Below are 27,052 nucleotides of genomic sequence, written 5' to 3'. Positions count from 1 at the left end.
ATTTCTAATGTGTTAAATGCATCTTTATTATTTAGGAAACCCGGTATTGAAAGGCATATTTGAGCTCATCGTATGATCAGTTTCGTTTTATTTTTTCTTATATTATTAATATTATTATTAATAATGTTATTAATTATTATTATTAATAATATTATATTTATTATATATAATAAAATAATATTATTATTATTTTACAAAATTGCTTTACTACGCCCTATCAGTTAATGATTCAATGATTCAGAACTTTGAACAGCAAAAACATATTTTCTTAATCATTTTTATTTAAATATGTTTACAAATATACAAGTAAATTGTTTATGTACAAGTACCTAATCGATAACAATTACTTACTCAGTCCCCACCTCATCTTCCTTGCGCAGTAGAAGTCGGTAACAATTAAATAAAGTAAATCTAACTTATGAAAATAAATAATATGAAATATAAACAAAAATTCTATCACTTTCAATTGTTCTTCAATACTTCATGTAAGGTATGCTCGTACATGGCAATGATGAACATAATTCCGCCACCGATGAACATGCCAAATAATTGTAACAGAGTATGTGGCACGCTATGTGCATATTTGTGCATTTCTGGTACCTGGTAACAAATAAATAATAGGTTTATTTTAATTTTATGTATTGGTAAGATTTAGTTTTTGCAAACTATCAGAAATTTATTGCTGCACATGCTCTTGTCATTGGGATTCTCAAAATTTGTACTACGACTGAAAACTCTTTTAGAAATTTATACTTCAAAATTAAATAAGTATTAACGTCACTAAGGTTTGTGGAAACCAAATCCATAAGATATCTATGTCTTTTGTGCTTCTTTTAATTCCCTTTGTTTGTTCAAAGAACCAAGCCATCCGTAAACCATACAATGTAAGCGGTGATTAACTACAGTTTGCCAGGTATTCGCTAAATGTGAATGGTTTGAGATATAACAACTTACATCCTTAATTATTATTATTAATAATATTATATTTATTATATATAATAAAATAATATTATTATTATTTTACAAAATTGCTTTACTACGCCCTATCAGTTAATGATTCAATCATTCAGAACGTTGAACAGCAAAAACATATTTTCTTATGTTTAACGAATACAGCACTTGTCGACGTAATTGTTGTTTCCATTGGTAGACTCACTCTGAGGGATACTCACAAGCTTGCCAAAAAGCCTAAACTAAGTGACTAAACCACTTACCAACTGGAAAATAGTCGCAGAATTTAAAGAAAATTAAAATGTTCTTTAAAAATTAAGTCTGTTACTTTTGAAATGAATATGGTTATCCGCTTATTACCTAATTTAATCGAAACTTACTTAAAATGTGATTAAAATTACATGGAAAGTAGATCACTAACTACAAAAAACAGTTTAGAAAATAATTAGTAGGTAATTTGCTAATTTCTGTTAAAAGTTTACTTACCAAAGTTGCCAATGAAATGTAAAGAAACGAGCCAGCTGTAATAGCGTACACCCAAAGTGCAGCTTCACCATAACTTCCTATCAGTAAACCTCCCACGACACCAACTAGACTGAGAACTGAAGACAGGATGTTGTAGAAAATAGCTTTCTTAATGCACATACCACCTTTCAATAGTACTGCGAAGTCACCTGTCAGATGAGTAGATTTCATAATTATTTACGCTATTTTAGAATATCGATTTTACATTGCGTTTAAAAGATTTTGATACAAATTATAAGAGATAAGAGGCATCTACTGAGCAAACAATGAAGTAGAAAAACAAATCACGTGCTTTAAAAAATAAACATCAATTATATAAATCAATTTTAAGTAATAAGTTGAATTAAAAGAGATCTTTTGATGTTCCTTTAATTAAGAATATTTCCAATATTATTAGAATTATTTAATATTAAGGTTCGGCTAAAAATTTAAACCTTCTTTTAAAAAACACGTCTTAATTTTTCCAAAAATGTGATATTTTTTATGTAGTACATCAGACGAGCTGTACTTCCTACGTCCGATCAAGTCGGAGGCAGGATATTATACAGTTAAGTACGAATCTTCATATATTAAAACAAAATAAATTGCAAGACCGGGTCCGAGAATCAAACCATACATACATCCTCTACTAAGAGGACACAAAGCTAAAAATGATTTTTCTTGCAAGTCATCATTAAATTAAAAAAAAAAAATTAAATTCACCTAGTTCATGCGGCAGTTCATGTGTTAATATGGCTAACGCTGTAGCTAAGCCGGTAATAGTGTCTTGTCGGAATGCGGCACCCACGGCAATTCCATCTGTCAGATTGTGCAGTCCATCGCCTGTTATCACTAACCAGGCAATCGCTGTAACAGAGCTGTCCACATGTTTTTCCGGCGGTTCTTTTTCCTTACTACTGGAAGCGACCACAGCGTAGGTAGTGTTTTCTGATTCAGTTTTTTTACCCTAAACTAACAGAATTATTTGTAAACATAAAGTCACCATACGTATATTTTGCGGATATTTCCTAATGGCTCGTGTTCTCGATTTCGAGTAGGAAAGTTGTAATAAGTCGTCAGGTAAGTCATAGCCCTTCATTGGACTGCTGGATTAAGGGATTATATTAGTTTTTAGGGCCTATTAAGGCATATACTGAGGAGTCGCGTATTTTACAGATTTCTCTTACATATTTATTTTTATCCGCACAAAACTTACTGTTAGTTTATTTACAGGATTTCTGATCTAGACAATACTTTTTGCTGTTGATTCAATAGGTCTATCCACAAGGTAAAAAAGTAGATACCTAGATTAATCTAAATTTAAGACAAAATTATTCATATTTGGCTTCCATTTGTGTTTCAAATCTTTTTATTTGAAACATTCTTACTTTAGTGAATGTTTTTCTATTCCAGTTTGTACTTACCGCTTTGCTTCTCCCATGAATAATCGCTTCGATACTGAAAAATCCCAGTAGAGTTATAAAAGTAGTAGATGCCCTCAATACTATCATATCTTCGTTAGAACCCATTAATGCCTGAGAACACATTTATTTCCAGTCAATATATTTTGTTTTCAATCAGAAAAATCAGATTACAAGAGTAGAGCTTACAGAGTATAAATCGAACACGGTAAATAAATTAGAATTATTTATTTCTTCTACAATTCACCAATTTTATTATTATTTTCAACCGAACTTAACAATAATTAATGAATTAATTATATTATAGTTTCTGTTAGCTCAAACTTGATCCCTACCACCATTGAGCTGTATTTAAAATACCGCTTCCGTATATGTAGTAAATAAAAGTATCAGATTTACATGAACATAATGGAAATACGAAGTTAAGGACGTATTGTATACTGAAGAAAGTTAAAAGAGGAACGTCCTTATCTATCTGGGAGTAACATGAAGTATAAATTTACTTCCTTATTTATCTTATGGTCTGATTATTTCAATCACATTCAAGATACAATCAATTCGTATATATGGCATTTAAACATGAAGAGTCAACCGTTTTACTAACGTCTTGAATAGCTGTATAAACCGTCTTGACGATTTTCATTTTACCTGTGGATTGTACATAACAATATAATATTTTTCAATAAATATTTTGAAACAAAAATTCGTTACTTACATGTGGTAAAAGATGAAGTAAAGCATCTCCTGATAAAGTTCCTACGGCAAGAGCAGCCAGCAGGCTGAGTACTCTTTGGAACAGTGCTTTCTGTAACAGCGGCACAAGAAGTACTCCCAGTAAACCGCAAGCACTCATTATAACTATACTGCCCACGCCGTACAGCCACACTAAATGTCAATAAATAGTCAAGGTATTAGTTACTCTTCAAATAATAGTTTCGAATATAAAACGTTTTATGGTGCTGATGAATAAAAGTAATTACTCCCATTTCTGGCGTCGGTAGGGAAGGAATAAACTGCCTTAGCATTGCTCACCACATACTTAATCATGCGTTCAACAAACTTGAGGTTATGAGGAGAAAAACAAAAACAAAGAAATGGAGATGATACACATGGCCAAGGCTCCTGCTTCAATTATTTACAGAATAGACTCATATTACTTAAACCAATTATGTAATTATACAACTACTGCCATTCGATCTCCATTTTTTTTTAAATTGCAGCATCTTCATAGAGCAAACACTTGTTCTGGCCAAATCCGCAGTTGTTTTTCGTTTTGTTTTGAGAAGTAATTGATGCAAATCATTACAAATACAAACTACAACAATTTACGATTTCAATTCATACAACAATACCTTAGCCCGTGTTAGATTTTATTTTGTAGATTCTACATATCTTTCTATCTCAAACCAAATCGTTTTATCTTTCATTCCAATACTCATTTCCTCAGCGCCGAATATAGTTTTTAACATCCACATTTTATATCTAGTTTTCAATGATTTATACACACAAATAAAAATAATTTAATAGTACCTAATAATTCTTCCTCTTTTGTCATATCCGGTTCTATGGATGTTTTTTCGGTCGAGCATACCCTCGTATCCAGTTGGTATATAATTCCTGGGCAAATGTGAAGAAAGCCGGTCGGGGAAATTGCAACCTTATGATCTGGAGATAGACCATACTTCAGCAGCAGCTCTTCTGGGCTTAAGCATCGACCTTCCTTTTCATCTATAAAATCCATTTCCGTCATAATTAATTTTTTATAAATATTAATTTAAAACGAATTCTGGTAAATTCACAAATTTATATTTTATGTAAATAATAAATTAATCATTTTAATTTTGATTTAAATATATGTTATTTTTTGACAATTGGACTGACCATAACTGCGTCTGCTTCTAGTATGGTTATGTTCATGTAGCTTGAGGCTGTCGTGTACTTCTTGAAAGCCTCCATCTTTAGTCCTGTGAATTGAGACATTGTGATGTTCTTCAAACCTAAGATGTCCCAGACCAAGGTTTTCCATCAAATGTTCCAATCCCTGAAATGAATTTTATAAAATTTCAAATTGATATACTATATTTATCTATAAAGGTCTATATTTTGGAGGAACATAAATAATTATGTTCATTCATTCATCCTCCTGAAAATTTAGAGTGGTCAAGTTACTTGAAGCAAAAACATTTTTGAGTGATGTTCAGAATGAACTGATTTATGTGAAAAGTGTTAGGTGTTAGTGAGTGACAACAAAGTGTAAATTACAAATTGGAGAAACTAAAAACTAACTGGGTATCCATTCCAAGGAGTCAATTATATATAATTACAATTGATTAAGGCCACCAACGGATGGAAGAGATTGGCTGGGAAACTGGTAATGAGGATTCAAGGTGGTAGGTAGAGATTTTGGAGCTTACTATGTCGGAAAAAAGATCTTATTGTTTATGTAAGGGAATTTTAAGACCTAGTGGATAAGTTTCTATGCTCACAGAAAAAAAGGTTTACAATTATTTTAGTTAGAAATTTGGATTGGGAGATATGAATACGGAGGATGGAGAAATGCATATATTTGATCAGTTATAACATTTTTTGAAAACGTATTAGCAAACTCTACCATTTGGGCAGAAAAAATTAAGTCAACTTTTTTGTGTTTCAGAACATGTTCACGTAGGAAGTAACCCTGCTTAACCACTACCCTGCTTAGAAATAAACGTTAGAAGTTCCTATCCAGTGTTCAGAAAGAAGATTGAGGATTCAGAATCAACATTCTTAGCTCTGAGGTAAATTCTATAAACAGGCAGGAAAGATAATGTAGGCAATTAAAACTGGAAGAGAATATCACATTTCTCTTCGGTTCTGTGGAGGTTGTGACCTCATAATGGTTTACGTGCTATCATCCAAGGAAGATTAGTAGCTTGCCTTGTTACCAGTTTTTTCAGGTGGAGATAATGGGCTTAAAAAGGTTTCAGTTTTGAGTTATTTTACTGTTTTGCTTGAGAGGGGCTTCGATAAGAAGCCAGAGAAGTTTGTTTGGTTTTGGCAGCTCTTGAATAGAGGTTTTCTGGGCAGCATCTTATCAAATAAGCAACTAAATAATTATTGACGAGTTATATTACCTTTCCAGCATTTTTATTGGATCATTAAAATAGAGGCGGACATGTCCGTTTGTGGAGTGTGAGTTAATGTGGATGTGTGTCATTGTATTTGTATTTAATTTAATTCTGCACTGAGGCGGTAACGAAATTTTAATATTTTGGATAGTAATCTTTTCCAGGGATGTAACTGTTATTGGAAAGTTTGTAAATAGGTAGGAGATTTTTTTATTATTATTTTTGCTGGATTGACTGCTGAAAACCCCTTATTATGATTGACTAGTGGTTATTTCCTTCTTAATGAACTTCTCTGCATGGTTTAAAAAGCGGATTTCAGATAAAGAGAGTTGTACTGTAATCATTCCAAATGTTTATTTCATCATCACATTTGGATAGGTGTTAGTAGGTGCTCGTGACTTAAAATTCTATTTCCATTAATTATGATAATGATAGCTCATAGATACTAATTTTTATTCATATTCATAGAAGTCAGTATCTTAATAAAGGCCAGCTCCAAAAACCATTAGTACAAATTCTTAATTGAAAGCCCAAAAGTTTAATGAACTAAGAGTAATCTGTGGCTTAGTGATAAGTTGCCTTACAAAGATATTCATTGCTATATAAATTACTATTTAATTTTTATTTTAACAAAACTTAATTGATAATAAAAATCGCATAATAAAAATCTAAATTTAATGTACATTCTCAGCCATTATTATTTCTTATAATCTAATTATGTTTAGGGAAAAATTAAATGATTAGATACACTAAATGTAAAATTTTAATAGTGCAATCATTTTTCTGAATAAAGTAAATATTAGTGTAAATGATATATTATTGTGTAACTGATAAAAATTTATTTGTTCTCTTGTTTGTCAATTTGTTCTTCACAACTACATATTATACAATTTTTTTTTTTAATTTCAGAAATAAATAACATCAACCATAAATGTAGTGACTTTCTGATATAATCTCTTTTCTTTAATGTTTTAATAGATTTGGGAATCATGAACTACGCACTATTTCGGAGGTAAACTTATGAAGACTTTTCCTGGTGAAACGTACCAAATAAACGTTTTAGAGGTTCATATAAATAATAATATATGAAGATTAGAAATAATTATTTAAGTCATTTTCGAGAATCCCCCAAAAAACTCTGGGATGTAGAGATTTTCCTTGGCATAGTTTTCATTTGTACTTTTAAAAATAAAGTACATGTGGTCTAAAACTTAGGTTTTAAACTTTATTTTGGCTAACAATGATTTTGGTGTGGTTATGGGGATACTATGAGTTCACGCTTCTTTCAATATTGAAACGCAACTATTTTCTCAGTACAAATTCAGAATTTCTAGAAAGATTAATTGCATAAACTGTGGAATTCTTGTGAATGTTCACACCAGGTTATTTCCTCCATAAATGTAGATCTTACTAAGTAAATAATTTGCGTTTGTTCTTCATAGATACATTGTACACTTATTATAAAATTCCTTGTGTTTCGCAGACATGAAGTTAAGGACAGTGCTGTTTACTACTCCCCCAACTAATCAGCCGATGACATAATGATCTTTATGTTAAATAATGACTACCATCCTGTTTTCAGTGTAATTTTCTTCACATAATGTCTTCCTTCAATCTTGAATGGTATGTACTATGTATTATATAAATGTGTTTGTTCTTTTTTGTGTGTGTGTGTTATAATATAAAGTTGTAAATGAATGCCTGCCAACTGCATTGGACTGCTTTTGAATAGGGCCGGATATTGTGTAGTTAACGTTACTATGCAAATCATGAATCTCTTTTATTATCATCAGAATTGATAGGAAAAATTCAATCAAGTTTGCTAATTATGTACTTTTTACCGAATTATTAATTGATTTTTTTAACAAATTATTAAATTAGTCTCAATGTCTAAAAATGCTGTTCATTTGACTATTTCAAGTTTACTCTTTACGGCCTATTAAACGTGATTTTTGGTTTTTGTTTATTAATTCAGAGCTATGCAAAAATAGTTGATAATTACGAATAAAAGTATGGTAAGTGACACGCCAAATTTTTGTAATTAGATACCGCATGTCGCAAGCACACTTAGGTGAGAAAGTGCTGACTTAATGCATATTTTCTATTTACAGTTTCCCTTTGTTTGTTCCTTTTATTATTGAATTGTGGAGTAAGGAAGTTGCGATTTAAGTATAATATCGTACCTAAAGCGTACTAATGACTACTACCTCTAAAATTCGAAGTTTAAAATTAAATTACATTAAAAAAAAGGTTGTGAGAGTTCACGTGAGATGTATTTTTCTCTGAGATTGAAAACCAATCGCATCAAAATCCTTCTATGAAATTTAAATATTACAATGTATAAACAGAATAAAATGTTTTGAAAATGGAAAATACTATTTAAAAGTAACGATACTTTTAAGTTGATATATTTTGGTGAAGCCCTCTGAGTATGAAAAAGTACTTTCTAGGTATATGTGTGTTTGGTAAGTATTGCTCAAAATAGAAATTAGCCCGGAAGTGGTCACTTTAATAAAAAAAAGTTTTCCTTTGATGATGTTGTTGAGATTTTCTCGAAATCTGCTTTATTCCTTTAAACGATGACTTACAAATATGTTGCTATTGGTAAGTTCATTAAGCTTTTGGAAACGTAGTATACTTAAGATTCAGTATCATATTCAAATTGTCAAATTTAGACTACCGATTCTGTGAGTCCAGTTTTAACATTGGCATTATATTGTTACAATTTTAACAAGTTTTCTCTACAGCAATTTATGTCCTGACTATTTGTGAATTAGTTTCCAGTTATAAAGCATCTTCTCTTAGTATTAACAAAAAAAATGTACAGCTTCAACTTTTATTCGAAACACTTTCTTGCAAAAATTAGTTTTAGGGCAATTCTGAGGTTGGATGGTAGTAACCAAAATGAATGGTCATTTTGATGTTTTTAGTAAACTTTATAATGTTAGTAAGAATTATTTATTTATCGAAATTCCAAGTTTGGATGAGATTTGTGTTTGAACCTTGTGCATGTCAGTAAGAGAAATTAATGTAGATATTTTGTTTATTCCAGATTCTTTTCTCAATAGTTTTTTGTTCTTATTTCTAAGCAAAAGAATTAAAGATAAAATTACCTCAAATGACATATATCCTTTATTGCCATATTTGTCGAAGATATTCTGTAAAAAACTATCAACTTTTGGATGATTACATTCCACGGAAATGGTACACCAAATTGTTATTAATAAAAACCAAAACATATTCAAAATATTGACTTTGTACACTTTTAAACTTTGTAACAGTATTGGAATAGTGGTTGGTACGTATAAGAGTTAATCTTAACTGTGAAGTGTCTTGATTAGATAGTTCGCCGCGATGATGTGCCGTATAAAAGTGGTGGGAGTTAAGATTGGCTACTGTCAACTGTTACTTTAGATTTTCACAATGAATGTAACTTAGTAATGTTATTGATATAGTTTTCGCTCTTCAGTCGGTAACGTTATCACTCATGTTTACATAAGTTGTTTCTTTTTTGAAGAACATAGTTAAAAGACTTATTACTTGTATACAAAGTTTATTTATTTTAGGAGATTTATTGCAACCCAGATAAGAATGAATAAAAATCTATTGCTGAATCCCACATTACTTTCTCTCGCAGTAATTTTCGTAATATAATTTTCTTGAAATTTATAATTTTTACGAAAACCTTTTTTTGAAGAACATAGTTAAAAGACTTATTACTTGTATACAAAGTTTATTTATTTTAGGAGATTTATTGCAACCCAGATAAGAATGAATAAAAATCTATTGCTGAATCCCACATTACTTTCTCTCGCAGTAATTTTCGTAATATAATTTTCTTGAAATTTATAATTTTTACGAAAACCTTTTTTAAAATAAATAAAGAAAGAAAGAAAAACGCAATTGTGTGTTTGCATAATGCGGAACTTCCTTCTGCTAAACTGATTTTCTTAACATTAGGAATTTTTATTAGAGTTATTATCCTATTAATATTATTTAGTAAATACGCGAAATGCACTGAAGTGACGCATTAGAATGTGGCCTTACCATCTCCTCCAGCAGAAATGCCCTTGTCAAATTTTTACGGCAAAAGGTTTCAAATAAGAGACATTTCGTAGGTCCTCATGTTCTCAGTTAGTATACCAAGAATGAAGGAAGGTGGTTAGAGCCATTATCGGGAAATGAAAAAAAAACTAGCATATAAAGAGCGAAGTAATAGTTGAGGGTTTTTAATCGCTAAGTTAATGTTATCGTGGCGATTACGGAAATGAAGTATAAAGTTTTAGGTTCCATCAATTTTTTGATTTTGCGAAATTCTATTCGCAACACATATACTTTCATAGATACACAACTTTTGCTAAAAAATAAACTTTATTTTTCAGATTCAAGTGCCCTCACGAGATTTTTTGTACTGTTACTAAATTAAGTTATTAATGTACTAAAATTTGACTTGAACGCCGTACTTCCTTATCAACTTACAATGGTAAGTGAAAATAATTATTTTATTACTATTGTTTTTGTCATTAAAAATAATATGAACACATATCTAACCATTTCCTCTCCTTTAAAATCAATTTAAACCATCTATCAATTATCTGTTTAACAGATTTTATCTACAGTTATTAAAATATGTCTGTCTGCCCAGGAGGAATTTTGGGGTATTTTTCTAACCATTTTTAATTTTTTTTGTTGGGAAGGCATATTAGTTATTCTTTCTGCCTTATTATGCTTTAAAGAGGAACTATTACTATAGAATGACGAAAAGCTACTGAAAGTTCAAAATTGATAATTCGCTTTAGATTTTATTGGTTTTTATCAGAATCATTGATATGAAATGGCTATTTAGGTTTGAAGAATTTTTTTTCTAGCTTTCTTCTTTACATACTATTTATTTTGACGGGGTTATAATTCAAATAAAATTAGTAATTTAGTAAATCAATAGTCAATTTTGATTTTAAAATTTGTCAGTGTTTAAAGGCATCTTAAAATGCTCTGATTTTGTTTATTAGTAGATCTTCTTCCCTTTTTTTCATTTTAAAATGCGGTTTAGGGTTATTAAGTCTTTCAGCGTCTTTTAGTATTTTCTGAAAAAATTATATTTTCTATAATATACTTGTGTTTTATATAACCATACTTTGTTCTTAATTCTTAAAAAAGGGACGCACCGTAGTGCTGCTATCTAATGTAGTCACATTCAGTTACTTTTTAACATATTAGGTCAGAATTATCCCTTTCATTTATTTATATTATAATGTTAAAAGATCATTCAGTACAAATATTTAGAAGAAATAAAGAAATAAAATTAAAGAGAATCCGGTGACCGAAAAAGGTTTTCTTAAATGATATCCACAAAACTATTGTAAATACTTTGGTCTGATTTTAAAGTGTAAATCAAAATTCCAATTTCGAAGAAAATATTCCATTTTATTTTGAAATATAAAAAATTCATAAATTACAGCATTGGGTACTAATAATTAAAGAAGTCCATTTTTTACAATTTTATTCTTAATAAAACATAGTTTTCATTTTACATAATTCTATTTGAAAGCCCTTAGAATTGTGATGTATTCTTTGCCTTACAGATAGTTAAATATTTATAATCTTATCCTTTTTAAGGGTTTAACTTAAAATTATACATAAGGTCACTAATTATTCATTTCTATTACTTAACCCCAAACAGTTTCAAGTGGCAGAAGTCAAAACTTTTGAGGGATCTTCAAAAGTAGATGTGAACTCTTTATTAATAAACCAATGTAAAAGATCTAGAGCCCAGCTTGGTTGATCAGTTGGCACCATATGACCAGCATGTCTTACCATGACTAGATCTAGTTTATTTTTTCCCCAAACTTGTTTAAATCCTGCAAGATCTTTGCCTACATACCATGGTTCTCTTTTACTAGGTAATAGACCAAGTTCCGATACCATTGCCACAGTATTAGGATATGGTACTATGATATCCAGTTGTCCACTGTAGTACATTACTTTATATTTACCAAGTAATGGTTTCACCCATTCAACACCTGATGTCATTAAATCGGGCACTAGTTTTGAATAAACTAGTCCTATACCTGTAATAAACCAAACTTAAAATTAGGTCATTTTCAATTTGGTAAGAATGTAAAAAATAAAACTACTAGCGTATAAATTAATAAACTGACTGGTAAATTCTGCATCTCCAACGTGCAATGCTTGACGGGCTACTGCAGTTTGGACATAATCAACAAATTCAGCATTCAAAACTTGGGCATGGGGATACAGTACATGATACAAATTTGTATAATTCGAAAAATGTGTAAATAGTCCCAAATTTGTAGTCCAGGCCTTTTCATAAAAACACAAAATAAATTTTAGCATTAAATTGCAAATAATAAAGTTTTTAAACTAATATAACAATAATAATAATCTAATACTACGTCCGAGATAATTTACCGTACTAAATTTGCGAAAATAGCGTATTTGGGATAGTTTGAGTAAAATTGAACCTTTAAAAATTTACGTTTTTTGAAAGGAAATACTTTTTTAATTTTTTTTTTTACGCTAATATAATTAGAAATACTTTTTTTTTTTTAAAAAAATCATCAGATGACCATATGCTAATAAATCTCAGTTCCCTAAAAGTTAATACCTTTGTCAATTGATTAGAATGTTCAGAGTTATGGTTTTAACATAAAATAATAATAATAATAATAAAAAAAATAATAAAAATAAAAAACTACATAAAAATTATTATTAAACTATAATTTTTAAATTAATTTTCCGTTTTTCCATTATTAATAGAGTGTGTTTGAACTCATCGTTTTTTTTATAGTGTTCTTGATCGTTTGACCGAGTTCTAAACCAGTGTAAAAGATCTAGAGCCTAGCTTGGTTGATCAGTTGGCACCATATGTCCAGCATGTCTTACCATGACTAGATCTAGTTTATTAATTAGATCTAGACTAATACTTTATTAGTGTGTTAGTGCTTCAGATTTATCTCATTCCGATCATCGTATCAAAGAAAATAATTTTTCAAAAATGAATATGAAGAAATTCTATAATAAAAGTGGCAAAAGTTGTTCTTATTATGGACATGAAAGTCGATAAATTCTATTTACAAAATAAAATAATCAATAGCCAAAGTAAACATGCTTACAAAGTAGGCTTGGAGGTAGTTTCCCTTGTTTATGTGGGATCGTCCTACTTTTTCAATATTCTCCATGTATTTCTTTACTTGATGATCTATTAGACCCAGTTGATATAGATATTCACTGTATGAGATACAGGTAAGTGGATCTGTATATCCATTTCCAATTGCCACGCCTAGAAGAGATATGTTTAGAGAAAGATTAAAAGCTGTACCAAACGGGAGAAAGACTGTTGCCAATTTCAGTTTTTTTTTTTCTTTATCAAGCAGATGACCTAGGGACTTCACTCTCACAACATATGTAAAAAAAAAATACACCAACTTATTATAAAACAAAGAAAACCTTTTTTTTTTTTGCCAATTGGCAACACTGACCTGTTCACAAACCAGAACATTCAAAACCTACCACACTCAGAACATAAACAGACAGAACGAAAGACAGTTATGCATTACATAAAACAATGTAAAACGATATGATTGTCCATAGATAAGGTAATAGTTTTTTTGTAAACTACTAGGTCAAAAGCTTGACGAAAATAATGATTGAAATTGGCAATATTCTTATATCTTTTTGGATTAATGAGTTAATCACCAAAAACGATTAATTATACTCAACAGTTAAAACTTATTATTATTAGTAGGTAGACTTTGATTAGTATAGACGTTTTTCTACTCTTTTCAAGTCTAAATAAAATTTATTAGGGTTTCTGTTTTTATTGGTTTTATCACATCTTTTAAAAATATGTACATATGTATAAATTTTTAAATTCTATCCAAATTTAGAGTATCTCTTAAATATGTTTCTAAATTTATAACAGCAATAAATCCTGTTGTAAACTGCAATTTTACTTATTTCGTATCTGATGCATCTCTTTAATGTCTAATTGCTCCATTCCCTAATATTCATTTGTTGGATTTTCTTAGCAAAACTGAATTAACATTCTATTTTGTTTACTTTCTCTTACGTCTCGTAAAAGAAGTATTACATTCATAAAGGTTTAGTCTTTTTCTTCGAGAGAAGTTTTCTCCGAAAATAGTTTGAGTAAGTGATTTTTCACAAATTTCTCTGCCTTGGTTTCTTTATACTGAAGTGATAAGGTCAGAAAATGTACGGGATCTATGCCCCACGGCACCGCAACCACATGACTTACTACCTTACTACTGAAGCGATAAATCTTTTTTGTTTTTAATCACATGGATTAAGTAAGCAGCTTTTTGATGAAATACGTATTAAATGTTTAATAGGTATCAATAGTTTCGTGAACACGAAAAGGTTGAAATTTGGTGTAAAACATTTTTCCATTGAAATTCATTTTAGGGTGGATACAGTGAAGAAGAGATGTAGGTTTTTTCTAAATTGGCAGCATCTTTCTTAGTGGACGGTGTGTACAAGAACAGCGTTGACATGATTCTAACTTTTATTCTCTTTGAACTTCTTTCCTACGCACTGAACTCCCTTTGAGCGAATCCTGACTTTTTTTGAGGTAATAAAAATTGTGTTTATTAGGGATCAATTGTTAGCGTTTACTAGAATCCCATGCGGAGATCCCGGGTTTGAAGCCAGCTGCTGGCCCTTAGATTTTCTCTTACTAGAAATTGGGCAATGTTGTCTGTAAAGATAGAACACAGTCCGGAGGGCGCCAATGACGTTGACTCACTATAAAAAAAAAAGATTAAAGTGCAATATTACCTTTTAAATTAATCCATAAATCGGCGGTTGGATTTCTTTTATCGATTTCGTAAGCCAACGAAGGTATGTGTTTGCCTAAAAAATTTGAATTAAATATTATTTAAGTGTTTCAGATAATGTGTAATTATTTATATTATATACATATAAATAATACGTAGAATAATTTTAATAATAATAATAATAATAATAATAAGTCTTTTTATTAAAAGGTTTTAGATAATTACAAATACAAAAGCACAGACAGACATATTCATGGTCCTTAGACCGTCTGATATGCGTCCGATATGTTCACGTACACCTTTATATTGATGTCCTAAATGGACGAATACTGTGAAACGTTGGTATTCATTTGTACTTCGTAAGAAATATGTATCTGTATACAGGTACCTTTCTTAACGGAGCAGACGAATGAATTACATGACAGAAGAAAATTAAAATTAGAGACTACTGATCACAATTCATCTTTCTCCTGACGTTAGTTCTGTATTTCTAACTATTCCCATTCATTAACTTAACGAATACCCGTAGACATGGTCTAGATTTTTCAAGTAACAGTTTTTATTCATTATAGGACGGACTGAATGCTCTTTCTATAAAAATCTTTGCCAAAGAATGTAAAATAAAACACATAAACTTTTGTATAGGTAATTTAATAATTGTATTATTGAATTCCATTTATTTTGCTTATTATTATTTTGGGTTAACTTCAGAATTAAAGAAGTTAAAAGAGCGAAATGAGCACTAAGTTGTAATTTCTCATAGAGTTTAGGCTTCTACGAATAGTCTATCGTCGTAGACTTCATATAGAAGTTGAATTGAATAGAATTATGGGGTGGTTCAAGTATTGATGGTCACTGCTTGAAAGTAAGGAGAATCATAGCCGGAAATAAGGATAATCAAAACGGAACGAAAATTACTTGAACTAACTAACCAATAAGTAAAAATAGCGTTTTTTTTAGTGGGATTTAACATGCTATTTGTTAAATTCAGTCTGGAATTGTCATGTGCTAATTATCCTGCTTCAACAATATTTCAAAATAAATAAAAAATAAAAATAAATTAATGCCACCTGCATAGGATTCGCCAGTGATATAAAAAGGTGGACCTTGTAGGTGAGGAAATAAGGTGAAAAATTGAATCAAAGCTTTATAAAGATGGTCGGCTATTTGCTTTTGGCTAGTACAGTATCCTTCATCTGAATCAGTAAAACTGAAACCTAAGAATTAAAAGAAATATATCAGTCCTTCAGTTTATATAAAATTAACTTATATTAATTAAATATTATTAAAATTGTTTATTCATTACTATTTTAAACTATTTACCTGTGCCCACTGGGTTGTCAATAAATATAAGAGAATAATTTTGATTCCAGGAATACGGCATCAAATCCAGTGTTCCATCTACATATTTATAAGGGCCAATCTCTGTGAACATTCCAAACAAAGAAGTGGCTCCAGGTCCTCCTTGTAACCATAGTATAAGTGGGGCTTCAGCGTTGCCATTCTGGAATAAATAAAATCAAGAATAATTGGATAGAACTGAAGTAAATTCATCCATTGTCATAGGTAATTATCTACTAAATTTTAACATTTCCTTTTTTTTATTTGCAATGATTCCATTTATTTGTGATTTGAAGTAGAGTTTTGTTAGCACTGAATTTTTTTTAAAAAAGTTGCTATTTTCGTACAAATCTAGCAACCGATTAATGACGGAGTCTTAGATTTTGGGAAAATTTGTTGAAAAAGGAGAGAGTTAGTTGACAAATGTGTCAAGTTATTTTCGTACAGTGGGTCCAAGTATTGGCCCCTCGAAAGTAACAAGTACTGCCATTGATCAGAAATGCTTTTACTACTTGGCCACTTCATCAAAACATTTTTTAATACAAAATTTCGTGCCTCTAGATTCTATATTCCAAATTTAATAAATTATTTTTGGAAAATTATTTGAATTATAATAATCCATAATTAAATGAAAGTATATTTGTAATAGGAATGAAATTTACACTGAGTGTTATTGACAGAACAAAATTGATCGTGTTATCTAAATTGTTCAACCTTGAAAATTGACATAGTGTCGGAGCAATGTCCAGGGGCGAAACGTATTTACATAAACCTGTTGTATGTTCTAGTTAAGTTTACGTGTTGAAAATAATATAAAATCTGTCATGAAAGTCACACCTCTTTCATGAAGTTCTAAGTTACGATTCAAACTTTGTATATTTCCTAGTATGTATAGATTCGTCGTGATTTCATTTTTTAGGAACGTGGACCTCCAAAAAATTATAGTACTTTTTCCGAAAAGAGTTAGAGAACAGTATTACAACAGATCTTTAATTTAGTTACAAGCCCATTTGTTTTCCAATGTGAATTAAATTTATTTTGTATGATCACTCACCTGAGCTGGAAAATACCAGAAGAATAAATTAGAATTATATTTAGGTTCAACAGTCAAATAGCCAGCGTAACTTTCTAGAGGGCCTAGATCAACTTTGGCCAATCGTTGTGCTTCTTCTATATCTCCTTCGTTAATGTGTTTAGTGAGAATCAGTTTGTTCAGTTCAAATCTAGTATCTGGTGGAGTTGGCGTCCATACTGGATACAATCTTCTCAGTAATTGGTCATCTTTCTCAATAATTTCAGGCGTAGATGATGGTTCCTGAATTGATTGATCTTCAGCTAAGGCTGTTAATATCAACACTACTATAACCAGCAACGAAGGCATCTCTTCATTTACTAAGTCTCTGTTCTTCTACTTTATCTTGTAAGTTCTAACTCCTGGTTTGACTAGTTTTTTCGCGACTTCAGGTCATCCACTCTCGCTATGTCTAGATTTTAATCTCTAGTGTTAAATATTATAATGTTTATGTTTTATAAACGGGCCACAGCTGAAGAGGGATTGAAAAGTGCGAGTATCTATTTACCGTCCTCTCTGTAAGTTTTTAAAGCCTTCATAGTTTTATTTTGAAACTCAATGTTTAGCTATTGAGTTCCAAGAGTTCAATATACCTTTCAATAAAAATAAATGTATTTATTTTAAAACTGCCTTATTATTTTGTTGTCTTACATGGTATATGTATTTCTTATTCTGTACTTTAGATTCCCCAAGATGCCTTTTATACGATCTTAGAGTTGACTTTTTTATGATCTTAGAGTTGACTTTTTCATTAATAATAATTTTAGAATTGTCATATTGTTGAAGAAAGTCACTAACTGCTTTACTTTGTTTAATGTTTCTTAATGCGATTTAAACAACCACAAATGCCGAATTCCTCTAAACTTATTAAACTTAGTATCTTTATTTTGCGATTTTTTTTCTTCATAGAACATTGATTTTAGACAACTCTGGATAATGCTGGCTAGTAACAACATAAAATAACCGCTTTATTATGGTAAACCAGCAAAAGTCCATTTTATTTTTATTTATTTTTTTTTAGTAAAAATTTGAATTTTGAAGGACTTAGTTTTGTTGTGATTATAAAAATAAAGTTCATTCTATTTTTATTTTTTCATTCTAATCTTATTGAACTTAATACAGTAAAATAATTAAAATTGATAATCAGGTCTTATCTTTAAATAAGTGATTGATTAACTATGATTGATTACTGATTAGACAGTAATTAATTACTGCTCCGCGTGACTTACGGAAATTGATTTCATTTGTAAAAAAAAAACACTGATTTTTTAGTCTATAAACATAGAAATAATTTAATAAAAGTAAAACAAAGGAGGTTTCCATATAAACTTCAATAATTGGCTGGTACAAAAAAAAGTAAATATAATAAAATAAAATGAATAAATAAATAATTAAATGTTCGACGTTTTAGACACCTCTGGTGTCCTTCTTCGGGAACTGGTTTTAAGAGGTAGGGAAGAAGAAAGGTTACTCAACTTATTCTTCAGTTTAAAAAAAAGGTTTTCATTTATAGTATTTATAGTAAATTGATTAGTAATGTTTGGGTCATGTGGTTGATTGGTATTGTCCGCAAGGCTGGACAGTATCGATTTAAAATCCGTCTTAAGACTAGTTTTGTTTAATTAGATAAGTCCGGCAATACTTTCGATATTTTTCTGAAATATTTTTATAAGGGAATTAAAGAATTATTGAACGATTCTTCCGTATGATACTTAACTAAATAAGTTGCACTTCCTGCTGTCAAATGGTGTGTCAAATTTTTGTTGTAATTCGTCAAACGTATTTGCGAATTTACTATTGATATTAAAATGGTTTGAAACATCAGGATTTTCAACAGAGTTCCGGTAGCTACTGTATCATTTAGTTTGCCCTTAGAGCTCCATTTCTTGTTTTGTTCGGTTCTTTTACCTGTAAATAGTATCGTGTAATTTACATATCCGGATGGAAAAATTATGGCTTTTGAAATAAGATATTATGAAGTACTTCCCCCTTATTTTTAATCTATAATGAAAAAGTAATTCTAATGTATTAGTTTTGTAAGGCTGATTTCTACCTCTTCGTATAAGAAAATTATTTCTTTCTTAAACGGAAGTAAATTTAAAGTAATGATAATAATTTCTATACTAAAAATAATGTACGACTTCAATTCGCTATTAAAAATAAGTTTTTGTACATTCCGTAAACACTAATCTGTTGTCCTTTCGTTTTATCTCCTTCAGATACGAGTGTGACAGGTTCGAGTGAATTCTCAGCCGGTCAACCACCTTGTTGGGAACTAAGTTATTTGCAAACATTTCTGATAAAAGTTTAGATAAGTATTTAATTTTAGAAGCAAATATGTTGTATAAAAACTGGTGGAATTAGTGTAAATATGACCCTTTTGTTTTTTCTTCATTAACTTAAAAGGTAATAATCATATGAAACAATATTTTAATGAATTTACTTAATCAAACAAGTAGACAAAAAAATCTGTTGTTAACACTGGAATAACTTTCTTTTACTTTAATTTTCTGGGTTTAAAACTTGATTATTTTCTGCAAACTTCTATGTTTGCAGCAGTTTTTATGAAAATAATTTAAAATCAAAGCGATTAATTTTTGGGAAAACGAAATTTAAAAACAGATCAGTTTAAGAGATTCGTATTTCTGGTAAAGCATTAGAATTCTCAAAAGAACTAAAGAATTAAGCTCGTACCATACTTCTGTTTAATTACAGCTTCAACTGGCTTCGCTAAATAATTCAGTTCTTTCGAATCTATTTTTTTAGTGAATAATTTAAAATATTGATATTAAATTTCATTACTTTTAATTTTTTTTTATAGGAAATGTGCTGTAGTTATAACTCTTGAATCCGGAGTTGTGGGTAAATATTCTTGTCTGATAAATCTGTCATTTATCTGAAAGCAACTAAAAATTTACTTATTTTATCCTTTGGATAATATAGGAGAAGTGAAGGAACAATTCAATGGAAACCAATCAAAAGTCAATCTTTATTGTCCGAATTTGTAAAAGACATACAGAATACCCATTATTCCACAGTATTGTTCCAGAGATTGTTCCAAGATATTTCTAATGTCAGAACATTCACCAGAACTTAAACATACAGGAATGGTATTTAATAGTCGACACATTGGGTTTTGGGTCTTTGATATTGCCAATTGTACTTATGAGGTGGAAATCCAGGTTTTTGAAAAGCTAACTGGCCTGCACCCTGCAAGCTGCCGGCTTGTTGTTGTGGAAACGCTCCTCCAGAATTCCAGTGGCCCCCAAATTGACCAGCATGGCTGCCTCCAATCTGTCCATGGTGGTGTCCAGCTGCAAAATGACCTTGTCCGGCACCGAAATGGTTTAGTGCAAACTGGGCTTGATGATGCCCGTGTGGTTTTCCGAAGTGACCGTGACCTGTACTGAAATGACCTCCATGTGCTCCAAAGTGACCAGTGGAAAAGTGTCCACTCGAACCGAATTGCCCAGCTCCTTGCGTACTGCTGGAACTTGAAAACTGACCACCGCCTTGCAGTCCGCTTCCACTTACATATTGGCCTCCTCCGGATACACCGAACTGCCCTGCACCTTGTAGGGAACCTCCGTAGTTTGATCCAGGTCCTCCTTGTACAGCAGCAGCTCCACCAAAAGCTCCTCCTCCTTGGGCGAAACCAGAACCTCCGTAATGACCAAAATGTGGATGTGATCCCGGATAGCCAAATTGTTCTCCACCTTGACTACCACCCCCGTATTGTCCTCCATATTGACCACTGCCCTGCGCTGAGCCTGCACCAAATTGTCCTCCACCCTGAAAAGATCCAGATTGACCACCTTGCCCCTCTACAGTTCCTCCTAACCCTCCGTTCGCACCCCCTAAATGCTCTCCCACGCTTTGTGTGGATCCCCCAAATTGTCCTGCTCCTTGACCAGTGCCACCTCCTGCACTCCCAAATTGACCTCCACCTTGTATTCCTCCTCCTGATCCTCCATATTGACCACTTGTGCCACCTCCACCTTGAAAGTTTCCACCTTGTTGTCCGCCTCCTTCATAATATCCAGACTCCTGGCCAGATTCCCATCCTTGGCCCGCATTTCCAAATTGCCCGGAGCCACCTCCTTGTCCACCACTTCCATTGCCCCATCCCCCTCCAACACCCCCTTGAGCACCAAATTGACCGCCGCCTTCATGTTCCCAATTTCCTTGAACACCCCAGCCCCCACTACTACCTCCTTGACCGCCATATTGCCCACCCGACCCAGCTCCATAATTGCCGCTGCCAATGCCTCCAGTTCCTTGATTACCTCCATATTGGCCGCCTCCTTGACCTCCAAACTGGCCACCTCCTTGGCTTGGGCCACCACTCGGACCACTCCCTCCGCCTCCTATTTGGCTTCCTCCTTGAGCACCTTCTGCTCCTCCGAATTGACCTTGCGCAGACCCACCGTATTGCCCTGTTCCTGCACCACCATAATGACTGCCTCCTTGACCGCCTGTTAAAGAACTAGATCCTTCTTGAGCTCCAAAGTTGCTACCACCTTGAGCTTGAGTTGAGCCAGAACCACCCCACTGTCCATTACCTTGTCCTGAACCCCCACTTTGCTGGCCGCTAAAACTTCCAACTCCTCCACTTCCTTGAAAGCTTCCTGAACTTGTACCCTGTGTTACTCCTGTAGGTTTCCCTCCTTGGAAACTACCTGAGCTCCCAAACTGACCACCAGCTTGTACAGAACCCGCTGAGCCAAATTGCCCACTTGGATGGTGATTTGGACCACTACCTGCTGCACCTTGTGCCCCAGGTTTTGCCCAAGGGCAACAGTTTTTGCGTAAATTTTTATGGGACCCTATTTCTAAAGCGAAATTACTGATTTGCCCGCCACCCAGTGTAGAAATGCTGGTAACTGGGCCTGGTATATCTTCATTTGTTTCTTCTTCTGAAGGTTGGATCTGCGGTTGCTCTTTATTTGCAGCGGTATCTTCATCTGTCAGCTCAGTAGCATTATTATTGGCTCTTGCCTTTGGTGCTTGGTACGTTGAGGGTCCTCGCGCAGCTGTCCTCAATCTTGTGCTTTCAGTTTTCTCTACTACTGTAATGCTCTCAGAACAACTAATCAAGGTCAACACTGCTATTACCTAAAAAAGAGAAAGAAAACATTAATTGCTACTTTGCGTGAGAGAAATACGATACGCTTAAGAGTAGATTTCAACCGAAACTTTGGTGTCAAAATGCAGTTCAAACTTTATGCTATTTCCAACTGTTTAATTTTCTTCTGTTTTCACAAAAAAAACACCCACACAAACCCAAGCAGCCCTACGTCAAAATATTATTTTCGTATTCAAAGGAGGTGTAAAATGTTCATTCCTTCCCAAGAAAATTGAGCTTCGTACATTTAGCACGATCACAGTCCGATGAGTTCTCAAAATTGCTGGAATAAGAATATTTGATACATCCTTAACTAAGGTCAGAACTGATTATGATAGAGATGTAAATCAATATCAAGAAGATTTGAACTACAGTAAATCATCAGAGTTTATATTTCTAAAGCAGCAGACCTTTGAAAAATGTTGGATCTTTATTGTAATGTATAATTTGAAAAACACTTTACCTATTCTTCAAATTGGTGGAGAAAAACACGAGTTTGATCTATTACAATTCCAAGTAATTGTATGAATAAAATGTATTTATAATTAATGTACTGTTTAACAACACAATGACATGTTTTAAATTTATTAATCTGCCAAAACAAAAGATAAAAAGCCATACTATTAACTGTCAGTTCATATCGTGTTAAGATCAGCAAATGACATAGGTCTAGGAACAATAGATTCAGATTCCATCGAGACATTGACCCTTAGAGTTATAGATGTTATGGTAAGTACCATAGTAACATTCAATTGTTTTTCTTTCGAACATTGACTTTTTACAGTTGTAAGCGTATGGTTTTTTTTATTATTATAGAACTTATAAGTTAATGACTAATTCTCCTATAGTATCCCATAAAAATGATTTTCTGGGTAAAAGTTAGAAATATATACGAATTTTCAAGAAACACACTATAAAAAAAAAGGTTCTTTTTTGTAGGGGATTAACATTTTATTGGAATCGATTGATCTAAGAACGGTTTGTACCGTAAAACTCAAAATAAAAAGTCTTCATGAATGATCATCACAAAACCTTCTAAAGTAAAACGAGACTAATTTGAGTGTTATATTTTATAACTTTTTTTTTTTTTAATCCCAATTGTTCCACATTTTCTCTTTTGTACTGTGAGAGCAACATTAAGATTTTGTGAACAAAGTGCCTTAGACCGGCTCATTCATGAAAACTCTTTTGGAGGTAGGGAGTGTTCTGTTTTTAATCCTATTTTAGTTTGGTGAGCGTTACCCTCGAATACGCTCCGAATCTCTGTCAATAATATTTGGCTGATCTAAGCTCGTTACTAAGTAGTTTTCTTGTTACGAATTCGTCAGCCTTTTCCGGATGGATAAATACAGATAACAGTTCAACATTGTGTGTTTTTTGTTTTTGTACATATAACTGCCGACTGTAGTTTATTATACATTTTAAGTTTATTTTTAATTAATTAAAATTGATTTAATGTTTCAGAGGAAAGTTTTTACATAGACAGTCGTATTAAAGTTATTTTTGGACTTGCTTACTACTAACGAATCAAAGAAGGAGAAAGCTCAAAACTGATTGATTCTAATCTAATTTAGGTAAGTTAAATTTCTTAATATTTGGATGAAATTTTGCTAATCTCTAATCACTTTCTGGTTAATATATCTCCTTTTAATGTGAAATAACAAAATATAAAATCGAAACCTTTTTTAAGAAGAAAATATTAAAGATGTTGGAATTTCCAATTTCCAATTTTATTTTTTTAAAAAAAAAAAGGTAAAGTCAGCTGTTTGTGTTATTGTGAATACATCATTTCTCTGTGTCTCTTTTACATTTGCTTCTGGTAAAGTATATCTATAAAGTAAAGTACCCCTTATATCAATCTTAAAATGTTATAATTGATTAATTTCATAATAGAATACCTTTATCCTTGAATCTCACAATGAAATTAAGAATTTATATATACTTAGAGTTAGAGCCATCCCAAGGCTCAGGCGTAAGGGTCGGAAACCCCCGGGACCACGCGATTAAAAGATAATTGTTGGTAATTCAATCCATTTTAAAAAATGCGATTTAGTATTTACCCATTTTAGTTCTCTCACCATTAAAACTAAAGACATTAAAACTATGAAATTAGCTAGCAAAAACCGATTTAAATACAAAGCTGTAAGAAAAAATTCAAGTTTGCGGTCTACGAGTATGTTGTTAAAGCTAATCTATTTAACATGTCGCCATATAATTTCAAACTTTAGTACTCTCGTAGTAATTGTTTTTGTTGTATATTTATGTTAATTTTTGTATAAGCTTATTATTATTATTACTTTTACTTTTTGTGTGTGTAAATACGGTACTCATTTGTATGGCTCAGCATGAAAAATGTATTATTCTTCCAAGTTGCTTAGGCAGTCAATAGCAATACGTAGTTTTTCTTAGTTAAAACTGATTTAATACCATATGGTATGAACCCAAGAGAAATTTTCTTATTTAAATAACCTCGCTGAAATAAATTTTTATAGAAAAAGTTTCACTAAAAGTTGTAGGCTTTTTAAAACTAGTGATTAGTTATACCAGATTAAATAAATCTGCAAGGGAATAGTCGATAAATTTTTTTTTTTTTAAATCCTCGTTTCCAGACGCAGAATTTTAGTTATGTATTTAATCTTCTTTAATTTAGTACATATAATTGCACCCCACATTAGACTGAAATATCACTCTAGAGGGAACCTTAAACCCCACCACTTTTCCTACAACTGTTCTAAAATAAATTTTCTTGGGAAAATATTTTAAAAATAAAAGTATTATGCCGAACTTAGCATGCCAAGTTTTCAAAGCATGATGTTTTTTTAAACCACTTTTTAATTCTCGGGGGGGGGGGGGCTTCAAAATGTGAACTCACGGTTATAAACTCAATACAGATAATTAGACTAATCGCATTATTTCCTCGTATCCTAGAAAGATAAAATAATAATAAAGGGGTTATATAAATATATATATTCATAGAGAAAATGATATAAACAAACTCACACTGATGAAGTACATGTTGTGATGGTATAAGAAGAGGAGATTGTCGACAATGTTGGCAAAGTAGATGCAAAGAATAACTCTTCCTTTATATATACACCAACTACCCTATTGTCATCCCCTCTATACTTGAGCAGAAGATGTTCTTCAAGAGGCTGTGCCTGCATCTGTCATACCATTGTACAAAAATTATCTGCGTATAATCATTCTTCTTTCATCTGTTTAACGTTCATTCATAAATGGAAGTTCATTAATTTAATTAACAGGTGCCTATCTTACGTGTTTATCCCATTGTGTATTAACCTTTTAGACTTTATTGTTTTTATTGTTACTGCGATAACGAAAGAGGATTACTTATGTATTTATTTTATGCCCCCAGTTGTATCTGTCTCTCTCTCTCTCTCTCTCATGCACTGATTCGTACATTCAATCACTCAATCACTATGAACCTAAATCTGGTTCCTTTTTTTTTCGCTATTCCTCAAAAACCATTAACTGTTTAATGTTTCCATTGTTAACCCAAAAGATATGGTAATAGAGTAAAGGCTGACTCTTCTAAACTTCAATTATTGTTTTTTGAACAAGTATTCAATGCTTATACATAAGAATTCTATTCAAATTTTAATTTTGAATATTCAACTTGTTCAATTATTAAAACAGGCATTGCTTAGGGGCCGTACTTAAATTACGTAACGCAATTTAAAGAGCTTTTTAATCCCTCCCCCCCCCGATGTAACAGATCGTAACAAAATGTCAACCTCCCCTCCCCCCTAGCCAAATGTACGTAATTTTTTGTTATGGAATATCGTCATTGCATAGTATTTAATTAAAATCAAACATATATTTTTTATTTATTACTTATTTAATTACATTATCACTTAGTATGAAGGTTGGCTATAGTAGAATATCGTTAGTATTTTTCCATTAATGACCAAAAAATTATAGATTCAATTGGAAAAATTACGTACAAGCATTAAAAAAACCCCTCCCCCGAACCATAACGAATGGTAACAATCGAGCCTTACCCCCCTCCCCCCTTGCGTTCGTTACGTAATTTAAGTACGGCCCCTTACTAGCTACTGGTCTGTGTATCCTTTTCAAAGTAGTCTCCATCTTAACAAATGCACTTGTCCCAACTGTTTTTCCATTGCTGGGAGCATTTCAGCAAAAACTTTTTCTGGGATCATGTTTAGTTTGTATACTTGTATAGATTCAGTTGTTTTTTAATTATTAGTTATTAGTCACTAGATTACTTTTTTCCCCTTCAATAGAACTCCCAAGAAGGAAAGTATACATACATTCCACTCGTACCGAAAAATATATAATGGTATACTTGTTACTTACACAATCTATCAGCACTGGATTATGTCAACTTTAAATGAAAAAATTATTCAGAAAAAATAGTAACAACTAGTGTAAAATCAAGATAACTATAAATATAAACCCAAGCGAAAGGACTTTCCCTGAACAATCTTGTGCTTATTTTAGTGAATTTAAGGACTGTTAATCCCATATTTAAAATAATAATAATAATTTCGATATTTATGAAAATCATCGTCGCGGAAAGCATTTTCAAAAAATTCACCAAAATCAGATGGAAAAGACTGTCCTGGTGACTTCCTTATAGAAACGCACTAGCTCCTTCAGTCGCGATTAATTGCCTCAAAACCACACGAGTGTGCTTCCTCACCACATACACAAGATTTGCCAGTTCTTATTTT

The 27,052-nt window shown here is 31.7% G+C and overlaps 4 protein-coding genes across 6 annotated transcripts in view; 1 reads left to right on the top strand and 3 right to left on the bottom strand.

Moving 5' to 3' along the window:
• Nucleotides 1-261: 261 nt before the first annotated feature.
• On the bottom strand, nucleotides 262-9,231 carry Zip71B (Zinc/iron regulated transporter-related protein 71B). The gene is made up of 8 exons (XM_074131786.1): nucleotides 9,097-9,231; nucleotides 4,758-4,917; nucleotides 4,407-4,604; nucleotides 3,592-3,761; nucleotides 2,880-2,990; nucleotides 2,179-2,422; nucleotides 1,438-1,625; nucleotides 262-600 (listed from the first exon to the last, which is right to left on the bottom strand). Exons 1-8 carry the CDS (start codon nucleotides 9,220-9,222, stop codon nucleotides 463-465), a joined length of 1,335 nt encoding a protein of 444 aa, XP_073987887.1. The 5' UTR covers nucleotides 9,223-9,231; the 3' UTR covers nucleotides 262-462.
• A 2,237-nt stretch (nucleotides 9,232-11,468) lies between these two features.
• On the bottom strand, nucleotides 11,469-17,874 carry LOC141456109 (venom serine carboxypeptidase-like). Its single transcript, XM_074131785.1, has 7 exons — nucleotides 17,192-17,874; nucleotides 16,120-16,300; nucleotides 15,867-16,013; nucleotides 14,798-14,872; nucleotides 13,117-13,283; nucleotides 12,142-12,304; nucleotides 11,469-12,051 (listed from the first exon to the last, which is right to left on the bottom strand). The coding sequence occupies exons 1-7, from the start codon at nucleotides 17,516-17,518 to the stop codon at nucleotides 11,666-11,668; spliced, it is 1,446 nt and encodes a 481-aa protein (XP_073987886.1). The 5' UTR covers nucleotides 17,519-17,874; the 3' UTR covers nucleotides 11,469-11,665.
• The window catches only part of CngB (Cyclic nucleotide-gated ion channel subunit B), a 31,759-nt gene continuing 20,928 nt past the window's right edge, over nucleotides 16,222-27,052 (top strand). For all 3 annotated transcript variants that reach the window (XM_074131781.1, XM_074131780.1, XM_074131779.1), the window contains exons 1-2: nucleotides 16,222-16,362; nucleotides 23,799-23,908. The gene's annotated coding sequence lies outside the window, so the exon portion shown is untranslated. The remainder of the gene's footprint in view (nucleotides 16,363-23,798; nucleotides 23,909-27,052) is intronic.
• On the bottom strand, nucleotides 20,170-25,610 carry LOC141456108 (uncharacterized). The gene is made up of 2 exons (XM_074131784.1): nucleotides 25,335-25,610; nucleotides 20,170-22,324 (listed from the first exon to the last, which is right to left on the bottom strand). Exons 1-2 carry the CDS (start codon nucleotides 25,347-25,349, stop codon nucleotides 20,324-20,326), a joined length of 2,016 nt encoding a protein of 671 aa, XP_073987885.1. The 5' UTR covers nucleotides 25,350-25,610; the 3' UTR covers nucleotides 20,170-20,323.

Source organism: Rhodnius prolixus, unplaced genomic scaffold (genome assembly GCF_049639745.1).
Source record: "Rhodnius prolixus isolate KJV_2025 unplaced genomic scaffold, Rpr scaffold_4, whole genome shotgun sequence".
Lineage (NCBI taxonomy): Eukaryota > Metazoa > Arthropoda > Insecta > Hemiptera > Reduviidae > Rhodnius > Rhodnius prolixus.
This window is presented reverse-complemented; position numbering and strand designations above follow the sequence as displayed.

What these genes read in the sequence shown, in the direction of transcription:
- Zip71B (XM_074131786.1), bottom strand. Translation starts at nt 9,222, where the DNA reads ATGTTTTGGTTTTTATTAATAACAATTTGGTGTACCATTTCCGTGGAA. An exon ending in TACTTCATCTTTTACCACAT is followed by an intron (nt 2,991 to 3,591) that starts GTAAGTAACGAA and finishes ATGTGTTCTCAG; the next exon opens with GCATTAATGGGTTCTAACGA. An exon ending in ACATTTCATTGGCAACTTTG is followed by an intron (nt 601 to 1,437) that starts GTAAGTAAACTT and finishes ATTTGTTACCAG; the next exon opens with GTACCAGAAATGCACAAATA.
- LOC141456109 (XM_074131785.1), bottom strand. Translation starts at nt 17,518, where the DNA reads ATGCCTTCGTTGCTGGTTATAGTAGTGTTGATATTAACAGCCTTAGCT. An exon ending in TGACAACCCAGTGGGCACAG is followed by an intron (nt 16,014 to 16,119) that starts GTAAATAGTTTA and finishes TTTAATTCTTAG; the next exon opens with GTTTCAGTTTTACTGATTCA. An exon ending in TTTATGGATTAATTTAAAAG is followed by an intron (nt 13,284 to 14,797) that starts GTAATATTGCAC and finishes TATCTCTTCTAG; the next exon opens with GCGTGGCAATTGGAAATGGA.